Source organism: Phascolarctos cinereus, unplaced genomic scaffold (genome assembly GCF_003287225.1).
Source record: "Phascolarctos cinereus isolate Bilbo 61053 unplaced genomic scaffold, phaCin_HiC Scaffold_726;HRSCAF=1367, whole genome shotgun sequence".
NCBI classification, from domain to species: domain Eukaryota; kingdom Metazoa; phylum Chordata; class Mammalia; order Diprotodontia; family Phascolarctidae; genus Phascolarctos; species Phascolarctos cinereus.
In genome coordinates, this window is record NW_027556098.1 from 409027663 (window position 1) to 409038751 (window position 11089).

At 46.1% G+C, this 11089-nt stretch overlaps 1 protein-coding gene across 3 annotated transcripts; it reads right to left on the bottom strand.

The window, feature by feature from the left end:
* Positions 1 to 507: 507 nt before the first annotated feature.
* On the bottom strand, positions 508 to 9262 carry LOC110202925 (cytochrome P450 2F2-like). 3 transcript variants are annotated; one of them, XM_020979305.2, is made up of 9 exons: positions 8901 to 9262; positions 7954 to 8116; positions 7185 to 7334; positions 6720 to 6880; positions 6039 to 6215; positions 5770 to 5911; positions 2768 to 2955; positions 2331 to 2472; positions 508 to 780 (listed from the first exon to the last, which is right to left on the bottom strand). In XM_020979305.2, the coding sequence occupies exons 1-9, from the start codon at positions 9063 to 9065 to the stop codon at positions 599 to 601; spliced, it is 1470 nt and encodes a 489-aa protein (XP_020834964.1). In that variant the 5' UTR covers positions 9066 to 9262; the 3' UTR covers positions 508 to 598. The 3 variants fall into 3 exon arrangements, with proteins under 3 accessions (XP_020834964.1, XP_020834953.1, XP_020834970.1); XM_020979294.2 differs by having other exon boundaries at positions 2768 to 2991; XM_020979311.2 differs by lacking the exon at positions 7954 to 8116 and having other exon boundaries at positions 2768 to 2991.
* Between the last annotated feature and the right edge of the window lie 1827 nt (positions 9263 to 11089).

Here is an 11089-nt window from a genome sequence, read left to right on the forward strand (position 1 = left end):
TGTGCACCCTGCCTAATGTGTTTCCTACATGTGTGCCCTAGCCTTGTGGTCCTCATGTGCCTCTCTGCAACAGCCTGTTGGCCACACGTATTCCCTCTAGATGCATTCTCATGCATTATCCCTACACGTGTCTACTTTTTCTGCTGATGGTGTGAGTATTTGTTGGAGAAGATGTCCCCAATTTATGGGGGGGATGTTGTATTATTACATTTTTTACTGTGCTATTTCATTAAATGCTTTTGCTTTGAACTAATTGCATTCTCTGGATGCCTAGTAAAGGTAAACACATCAGTGGGGGCTGCTGAGATATGGCTCTTGAATGGATATGGCCCAGAGAGACCATCAGGGATAGTTTTCTTTTGGAGACCCAAGTGTTGGAGGGGGTGCCTTGATGCTGCATAATTGTGTATTGGCACTTCAGAATTGTGTAATCTGCTGCCTCTCTCTCTACCACCGTTCACTCCTACCCCTCCTCCCCTCTCCCCATCCTCAATGAGTAACCAGCTCTTTGTCCAAACTCTGGGTTTTATTGGATGAAAGACAAAGAGCTGGTGAGGTGGGGGAGTTGTATGTGACAGGTACCCCTTTGGGCAGCAGCTCATCGGATCTTCAGGAGAAGCTCATAGGGTGGGGACACGTTGCCCAGGCCTGTGGACTTGGGGGAGAGGTCAATCTCCTCAGGCCTCTTCACAGTACACAGGGTGAAACGCTGCAGGATGGTGGTGAGGAAGAGGAAGATCTCCATGCGAGCCAGGCCTGCCCCGAGGCAGATGCGTTTTCCTGTAGACACCAGGCAGCAGTTATCAGTGACACAGCCTACCTGCCCCTTCCTTGGAATCTCTTCCCATCTTCTTTCCCAGATTCTTCAAGCTTCTCTCTGTCTTATCTGCCATCTGCCTACTCTGTGACTGAGGGCAAATCACTTCACTTTGTGGGTCCATTTCTCAATCAGCCCAAAGAAAGGGGTTAGAACGAACATTTATGTAATCTGGGTTTCTAGCCAAGCCTGAGTATTTTGCATGAGACTTTCCTGATTGAGGGAGAATGCTGATGCAGTGCTGTGTGCCTGTGTCAGGGGGAGAATTGGTTCAAGAAGCTTGAAGAGGAGACATGTTCTTCTCACATCACTCCAAGATCTCTAAAGCTGAGCCCAGCTCCAGACAAATGGAGAGAGAAAGACTTTGAAAGGCATAGCCGCACGATGAAAGCAAGCTCCCCAACTGGTCCCTGATTTCTAGCTTGCCTCCTGAAAGACTTTGGTGAATTTCCCCTTGAATAAGACCATCCTTTTCTTGGCTTGAGCTGTCTGTCAATCAGTAAATATGCTTTAATTATTTACTATGTGCCAGGCATTCTGCTAAGATCTTGAGCTAAGTTATCTTGGTCTCAGTGGGAGAGCTCATTCACTGTGTATATTTTCTGGTATATTCTAATCTGTTTGGCTTCTCTAGGTTCTGCTTACTACTTTCTTGTATAATTAGGGCTACTTGCTATTCACTATTTGCAAGGGTCTTTTGTTGACTAACATTTGGTGGGAAGGAACCAACCTGGCAAATGAAAACTGAAGGCTACACTTCCTCCCCCCCCTTTTTTTTTTGATGAGGCAATTGGGATTAAGTGACTTGCCCAGGGTCACACAGCTAGTGAGTATTATGTGTCTGAGGCCGATACCCTTCCCCCTTTGAAGGATTGTGGCCGATTGTGCTCTGGACTTAAACGTACTCCTAGATGGGCTATATGTATATATAGTGCCGGATTTGAGCTCAGGTCCTCCTGAATTCAGGGCTGGTGCTCTATCCACTGCGCCACCTAGTGCCCCTAGATGGGCAATATTTAAGGAGGCAGATTCAGTCCTAGTCTAGCATACCTCAGTCTGGAGGAAAGTACTTCTGTGCCTGGGTGTGCTCTGGGGCTTAATTGCCCTTCCCCTCCCACCTATCTATCAATACCTCCCCTTGAATGCTGGGCTATATTTTTAGACATCTCATGTGGATAGACGTGTCCCATGTGGGCAACACAACTTACATTTAAATTCTCTCCACCTTTTGATGATAATACCAGCTCACATTTATAAAATACTTTGAATCTTTCAAAGCATTTTCTCAAAACCTTCCTGTGAGCTGATATAAATAACAGAGGAGGAAACTGAGGTTCAGAGAGCTTTTCCGTTGTCTGAGGTAACATATTTAGGTTACTCTGTGACTCCCTTTTGAAAGCCCTTTCCCTAGAGATGCTCTTGTCCCTTGCCCAGTTCTTTGCTTTTTCCGAATTCCTCCTGCCCCTCCCCCACCACTACTGCCACCACCCCCCATGCCAACCCCTGTTCCAACCTAGAGCAAAGGGCATGAAGGCGTCATTGTTTTGGAAGGCCCCCTTATCATCCAGGAAGTTGTTTGGGTTGAAGTTTTCTGGGTCCTTGAACTGGGTTGGGTCCCGATGTGCAGAGATCAGTAATGGAAGGATGGTGGTGCCCTGTGGATAGGGTGTAGATATTGTAAGCCCTAGCAGATCCAGGCTGGTTTGGGACATCAGGTGCACAAAGGCACTCCCATTCAGAGTGGGTGGAGCTTGGGGGACTGTTTGGAATCAGAGCATACAGCTTTCTGCCTTCCCTCAGCAAGCCAACTACTACAGGACTGAACTATCAAGATGGGGATGGGTCTGGGGTCCCAGGTTGCCTGACTCCACCATATTGCCAGCCAAGCCTCTCTCCTTGTCAGCCCTCTTCTTCCCTTCCACAAATAGAGTACATATCTGAGCTGGGCACCTTGAGTAGGAAGTGGCCACGAAAGTGGGTGTCCTGGGTGAGAATGTGAGGAAGACCCATAGGCAGCACACTGATGAAACGTTGGATCTCATGGATCACAGCATTTGTGTAGGGTAGATTGTCTCTGTCCTGCAGGCAGGGAAGCCGATCTCGACCCACCACAGTGTCAATCTCCTCCTGGATCTTCTCTGGGAAAATGGAAGGAGAAGGAGGATCGAAGGCCTCTGAAGGGGCCCCACCAGTATATCGTAGAAGTTAGACGTGGAAGGACCTCCGGTTCCCATCCCCTCCTTTTATATGTAGAGAAGCTTCAAAACCTGGATAGATTTTGCTGGCGCATACGCATGGGATACTCCAGGAATGTGGCTAGACCATAAGGAGGCAATAACCTGGGACCTCTGGGCTTAGCTTTGTTTCTGCTCCCACCCCTCCCCCACTCATATCTACACATGGGAAAAAGGAAGAGGGAAGGGAACAAGTATTTATTAAGTGCCTACTGAGTGCCAAGCCCTGCAGTAAGCACTTTACAAATATTATCTCATTTGATCCTCACAACAATTCTGGGAAATAGGTGCTATTGTTAGCCCCATTTTATAGTTGAGGAAACTGAGGTAGATAGAGATTAAGTGATCTGCCCAGGATCATAAAGCCAGTGTCTGAGGCCAAATTTGAACTCAGGTCTTCCTAATTCCAGGTCCAGCGCTCTCTCTACTGAGACCTCTAGGTATTTTGAGAGAGCAAAGGAGTTTTAGAATTGAGAAACTGGGAGATGCTAGAGCCCAAGAGCTCGACTCACTTTTCCTATTCAAGATATATAAGGAACTGATTCACATATAAAAGACTGAGAACCATTTCCCAATAAATAAATGGTCAAAGTACATGAATAGTCAGTTTCCAAAAGAATAAATTCAAACTATCAATAATCATATAAAACGTTCCAGAATATCTAGCAATTAGAGAAGTAGAAATTCAAACAATTCTGAGGTTCTAGTTCACACTTTTCCAGTTGTTAGAGATGACAAAACACAAAAATGCCAATTCTGGAGCGCCTGAGAGAAAGCAGGTACATTGATCCCCTGTGGGTGGAATATGGACTGGTCCAACCCTTCAGGAAAACAGTTTGGAACGACATCCCCCAAATTACTAAACTATGCAAACCCTTTGACCTAGCAATAGTGCTATTAGTCATATATCCGAGGGAAATGAAAGGAGAGGAAAAATTAGGTAAGGAAGAACTGGAAACTAATGGAAAACTTGTCTTTTGGGGAGTGGATAGCCAAATTTTGGTACATGAACACGATGGAATATTATTATGCCATAAGAAATGATGACCTGGACTGCTTCAGTGAAACCTGGGAAAAGCTGTACAAAATGATGCAAAGTGAAGTGAAAAGAGCCAGGAGAACAAGTTATATAGTAACACATATGATAAAGAAAAACAATTTTTAAACACTTTAGAACTCTGATCAACACAATGACCAACCATAATGCAGAGGACCAAAGATGAAGCATGTTGCCCATCTCCTGACACAGAAGTAATGGAATTAGAATGAACATGGATACATTTTTGGACGTGGCCAATGAAGGAATTTGCTTTACTTGATTAAATATATTTGTTATGAAGCTTTTTGTTGTTGTTGTTGTTGTTGTTCAGTTCAGGTGAGAAGTGGGAGGGAGAGGAAAAATGCTTGTTATTTTAAAAAAAAGCTCTTTTTAAAAAAAGGTTGTTGCAGAAAAACGTCAAGGCTTTAAACCCAAACAGTATTGGTACATCCTACGCCTGTTCTGAAGAGTTAACCCTGGGACTCCAATTACAGCTAGAAGCAGAGAATAGCTCCATGATCTCATAGATCATGCGCAGTAGAACACCTGAGAGTGACCAGCGACACCTATGGACCAGGGAACCAGTGGCAGAAAGGGAGAGGGGAAGAGATTGAACATTTATATGGTGCTTATTCTATGTCATGCAATGGGCTAAATGAGTTCCGATTCTTAGCTCACTTGGTCCTCACAATAGCCCTAGGAGGAAGGTGCTGTTATTATCCCCATTTGAAGAAATTGAAGCAAACCAGAGGTTAAGTGACTTGCCCAGGTAGTAAGTATCTGAGATCTGATTTGAACTCAGGTGTTCCTGACTCCAGGCCTAATGCTCTATCCACAAAGCCCCCAGGTAAGATGCAATGCTGAGCATCATCCCTTCAAAGCCATCAGGCAGCAACATCCAGAAACAATGAAGTATCCACCTAAGGCTACATGCCTGGTAGAGACTGCACACCACAGGGCACCAGTCTGGAGCAGTCCTGGCAGGAGAAGCAAGATGACATTATCAGAAGTCATCAGCAGCCCTGTAGTGTCAAGAGTGATGAACTGACCCTTTGTGTGGGTGACCTAGCCAAGTCTTCCCCAGCTACATATAGTGTGTTCACTTTTTCTCCTGATGAGATATATATATTTTCAGGATAATGTGTTATGTATGAGGAGAAAATGTTTCCTTGCTACTTTTCTTACCACATTATTTCATTAAAATGCCTCTGTTAGGAAGTAATACTTGTGTCCTCTGTCTAGTAAAAGTAAACACATTGATGGGGGCTCACAAGCTGTTGTTTTGAATGGATGCAGACACATAAACTACCTTGAGCCTGGACAACCTTGTCTGGGGGACTCATTGTGTATGTATTAGTATGATATACTAATGGCAGAACTGAGACCCTTGGGGTTTAAGTACCTGCAGTGGTGTGGGATAGGTGGTCTCTGGCTTTGTCATGGGGACTCTCTTGCCCTGTAACAATGAATATCTCTTCCTAGATCTTCTCTGAGAAAGGTGGAAGGAGGAAGAGGAATGTGTTTTGAGGGACTCCCCTTTCTCCTACTCCCATGGTCCCCTGGATTATAGCATTGAGATTTGGAAGGATCCCTAGAGACCATCCAGATCAATCCCCTTCTTTTTCAAGTGGCCAAACTGAGGCTCAGTAAGGTGGAGTGATTTGCCCAAGGTTACCTACCTGTCACATTGGGATATTTGAGTAAGATCAGGAGTCCATAATGGATGGTGGTGCTTGTGGTCTCCGTGCCACCAAAGAATAGGTTATGTGTTGTCATCACCAGTGTCTCCATGTAGAAATGACTCCTGGGATCCTGCTTTGCCTAAGGCAGGAAAATGGGGTCATAGTTTATGGGAGAAGTGGCTATTTGGTGGAGGATCTGAGCCTTTTAACATTTTTGTTGGGTATTTAGGGGTGAGGGCAGGGAAGATACAGGGAAGGGACCAAACCTTGTCCATTTGGTCCAGGAAGCAATCAATGAAGTTTTGAGGCTCTTCAGGCTGTCTGTTCTCCTCATGTTTCTTGATCTCCTTGGAAATGAAAGCCTGTAACTTGTTGAAATTACTGAAGATGCGGTGGTGGGGGCCAGGAATCCAGTCCAGGAAGGAGGGGAAAATGTTGTACATCTGGGTAAGGGGATAAGAAAGAAGAGGATGAGGAGTGTGTGTGTGTGTGTGTGTGTGTGTGTGTGTGTGTGTGTGTGTGTTTAGGGGTCATTGCACCAGCTTCCATGAGGGTCCCTCCTCCCACCCCTGCTGTACAGTATGTCCAAGTCATTTCAGGGTCTTCATGGCACGATGGATTGAGTTCTGGACTTGGAGTCAGGAAGACCTGGGTTTGAATGTCATGTCAGATACTTAGTAGTCACATGAGCCTGGGCATTGTCTCGAACCCTCAGATTCTCTTCTTTATCTCCCCTACCCCTCTACCAGGGGCTCTCCTCCTCTTTTAAGAGGATCTCCAGGATGTGTCAATGCTTGGATTGTTTCCCTGCTCCCACCCCCTCTGCCTCCTTTTACCCCCCCCTCTCCAGTTAAGGTCTTCTTGTGTGGGCCATACACTATAGTCCTGGGTTTTCAGAAGAGTCTGAGTTGGGAATAGCAGGGGACTGAGATCTAGCTATGGCTCACCTGGCCCCATTGGGAACTCAGGATTTGGAAGTTGTCATTCAGCAAGTTCAGTAGAATCCGGAAATCTGGGTCATCATAAGCATATCGCTCCCCGAACACTACAGAGCAGATGACGTTGGCTACAGCATTGCGAATGTGGGAGAGGGGGTCAAATGAGGCTCCTGGGGGGAGGCCATGAGGGGAGGAGTCAGGTGTATTTCAGGCCCCCCTCTCCCCTCACTCCCCTTCCCCCTTGCTCTCCCATATCAAACTTGACTTTCATGTGGCTTACCTCCCCAGACTCTCTCTTTCTCTTTCACATTCCTATGTCTCTATATCTCTGTACTCTATATAATATAACCTCTTTGTCTTGGCATATAAGTGGTATCTCTTTCCCTATATCTCTCTGTGCCCCTGTCCTCACTGCCATCCCTGCTGCTCTGTTTTTCCCTTTCCACCTGTGTTCCTGAGGTCTCAGGTCTGAACCTTGGATGAGGCTGAGCTCCTGAATGAGGGCAGCTGCCTCCTCTTGGATCCGTTCGGCAATGCTCCGGCTCCCTATCCCCAGCTTTTTCAGTGATCCCACAGTAAAGGTTCGGAGTGTGTGCCAAAGGTGGCCATTGGAGAATACAATTCCTGCACAAGGGAGAGAGGGAACAAGAGATAAGGACACAGAAGGAGCAGAGACAGAAGTCAGACAAAAGGGGACAGAGATAGCAAAGGCAGAGAGATAAGACAGAATGGGATGGGGGACAGAGACATAGGAGATAGATATGGGTACAGAGAGAGACAAGGGAAAGGAGATATTAGGGCAGAAACAAGAGGGGGCAGTGATATTGAGGGCAAAGATACAGGGGAGTGAATAGAGACTCCAACCTGGGAGACAGAGATAGAGGACACAGTGACAATGGGGAGGGAGCCAGGAGGGCAGAGATAGGGTAGGACAGAAATATGGAGAGTAAAGATGGAGACATGGAGACTTGCACATGGCAAACAGAGATGGAGGCAGAGTGGGGAGGAGAGGCACAAGTAGAGCAGAGACATGAAAAGCAGAGACTGGGAGAGCAGTCACCAGGGTACTGGTCCAGAGAGAGAGAAAAATGGAATGGAGACTGAGGGAAATGGGAGACGTGAGTCATGAAGACCCAAAGGAGGCAGAAATTCATGGAGGGGGAACGGAGAGATATGGGGAGAGATGAAGACATGATGCCAGGGCCTCAGCATGAAGGGAGGCTCTGTACCTGACCCCCCTCACCTTTGCCTTGGGTGCAGCGGTCAAAAGAGGCCATGCCACCGCGCCCACTAAAGGCGTCTGCCTGCAGAAGCAGAGCTTCCCTGAGAGTGCTGGCTCCACTCAGCACCACGGCTGGCTGTGGGCCCAAGTACACTGTGAACACGGATCCAAAGCTCTTGCTCAGCTGCAGGGGACAGGGACCCAGATCAGACTCCTACCTGAAAGCCTGAGGGTCCCTGGCTTCCCTGCACCCAGTCCCTATAGCCCATCTGGAACTGTATTCCCCCCATTTGGGGTTTTCTTGGCAGAGACACTGCTGTGGTTTGTCATTTCCATCTCTAGCTCATTTTACAGTTGAGACACTGGGGCAAACAGGGTGAAGTGACTTGCCCAGGGTCACACAGCTAGGAAGTGTCTGAGGCCAGATCAGACTCAGGAAGGTGAGTCTTCCTGACTCCAGGCCCAGCACTCTATGCGCTAGGGCATCCCCTAGCTGTCCAGGAACCTACTGACCCCTGATACCTCAGCCCTCAGTCTGTGTCTTGGGTCCTCTACCTTCAACTTCAGGACCTCAGGGCCAAGGCATCCCAGCCTCTGAGTGTGCCAAGCCCCCAGTCTAGTCCTTGACTCTCCCCACCAGTATGACCTTTAGGAAGGTCCTGAGACAGTGAAGTCTGGGTCTTCCAGCTCCCCCCATCCTGGTCTCTGGGACCCTGATTTTCCAACCCCAGGGGTGACTGTGTCTTGACTTCCCAATGCCTGCCCCACTTGGATCTGGGTCTCCCAGTCCCAACTTCTAGGATCCCATAAATATCCCTTCTCCTTCTGTCTCTGTGGCTTTCAGTGTCTGCCTCTGCTGCACCTAACTGGGCATTTTCCTGTTTCCTTTCAGATGAATCTATCCTCAGGTCCCCATTATCTAGGACCCCTTACAATCCAGCTCTTGCCTCCCTGGTGCTATCTCCTACCTTCATGAGTCGTTTGTCCAAACTCGAAGGACCAAGCTGTAGTAGGTTTCCAAGCAATGGTAGGGGTGTGGGGCCAGGGGGCAGCTGGCACCGAGGGTTCCTTGATCCCTTGCTGTGAAGGGCCAGAGCGAGGAGCAGGAGGCATAGCAAGAGTAGGAGCAGCATTGCAAGACCTGAGCCTGCAGGTGTGTGTCAGAAGCAGCCCAGCCCTGTGTAATTAGGCTTTCTCCTGCCCAGCCTCCTGGTATAAAGTAGAGCCTCTGAGCTCAGTGCCTGAGCTCTTGGGGCTCCAGTCCCAGCGCTTTCTGGCCCCTTTGGTTCATTTTAAAGTACATTTTTTTCAATCAGTAAAAATCTGCTTTCTCACCTTCCTACCTCAAACCCAGGAACTTTTGAAGACTGAAAACAAGCCCTGTTACAAACACATATCAAGAGAAATCAATCAGTGAAAACAAATTTCCACCTTGGCCATTTTCCAAAACAATGTTTGTCTTTCTCTGTACTCTGAGTCCTTTACCTCTCTTTGAGGAGGTAGGTAGCTTGTTTCAGCATGATTCCTCTGGAATCATGGCTGGTCCTTATGCTGATCAGAATGCTCAAGCCTTTCAACATTGTTTGTCTTTACCATGTTGTTTTATCTGTCTCTGTCTCTTTTTCTGTCTGTCTCTTTCCATACACACACACACATGCACACACACACACATACACATACAACATATACATGGATATATCATACATATTCTCCTAGCTTTCTTTGAAAACATCCCTTTAATCATTTCTTATGACAGAATAGCATGTCATGATATTTACATACCATAACTTGTTCGTCCATTTCCCAGTTTATGGGTACTCTCTCAGATTCTCATTCTTTGCCACCTCAAAAGAAATATAAATAATTTTGTATATCTTTAGATTTTGTTTTTGTTAAGATGAACCCTCCCTTGATCTACCCTCTCTAATTCCACACCTTCTTTCTCCACTCTCCCTGTTATTTCTCTGTTTGAATTAAATGTATTTCTGTACACAATTGTATGTATGTGTGTGTGTGATAGAGAGAGAGAGAGAGAGAGAGAGAGAGAGAGAGGGAGGGAGAAGGAGAGACAGGATTAGAAGGAATGAGAGAGGAAGAGAAAAAAGGAGAGAGAGAAAGAGGATAAAGAGAGAATATGGAGAGAGAGAGAAGGAAAGAGAGGAAGATAGAAAAGGAGAAAGAGAAGAAAAAGAGGAGAGGAGTGAGAAAGAGAGGGGGGAGAGAAAAAGAGAGAGAGGGAGAAAGAGAGGAGAGAGGGGAGGAAAAGAAAGAGAGACAGAGACAGACAGACAGCAGACAACCTTCCTTTAGCCAGTTTAGATGAGCATAAGGTTCAAGTGTCAGCCACTCCTCTCTACCTCCTTTGTATAAATGTCTATAGTTTGTAAAGATTTTTCCTTGTGTACCTTGATTATGTGAGATAATTTCCTCTAACCTTCCTTTCCCTCTCTGTATACTTCTTTCCCTCTCTTTCCATTCTTCTCTTAAGATCATCAGGACATAACAGAATGACTTCCGGGCCTGGTCTAATTAGACTCCCTCTGTGGACCCTGATGAAGAGAGGAATCAGAGGTGATACATGTATGATCTTCCTATGTTAGAGTGTCTATCCTTGTTTAATACTTAATATTGTTCATTCATGTTGACTTTTTGGTTTCTCTTTGCTCCTCTGAACAGGAATTCAAAGTTCTCTGCAGCTCCAATCTTTTCATCAGGAATGCTTGGAAGTCCTCTATTTCATTAAAGGTCTATTTCTCTCGCCCCCTTTTCCCCTGTAGCATTATACTTAGTTTTTCTGGGTAAGTTACAAGTCCTTTGCCTTCCAGGATATCGTATTCCAAATTCTCTGCTCCTTTATAGTAGTAGCTGCTAAATCTTGTGTGATCCTGCCTGGGGTTCTTGGTGCTCAGTGCTTGAATTCTTTCTTTCTGGCTGCTTGCAATATTTGGTCTCTGACAAAGTTTTTCTTTCTTTCTTTCTTTCTTTCTTTTTTTCTTTCTTTCTTTCTTTTTTTCTTTCTTTCTTTCTTTCTTTCTTTCTTTCTTTCTTTCTTTCTTTCTTTCCTTCCCTTCTTCTTCCTCCTTCCTTCCTTCTTCCTTTCTTTTCTTTCTTTCTTTCTTTTTTCTTTCTTTCTTTTCTCTTTCTTTCTTTCTTTCTT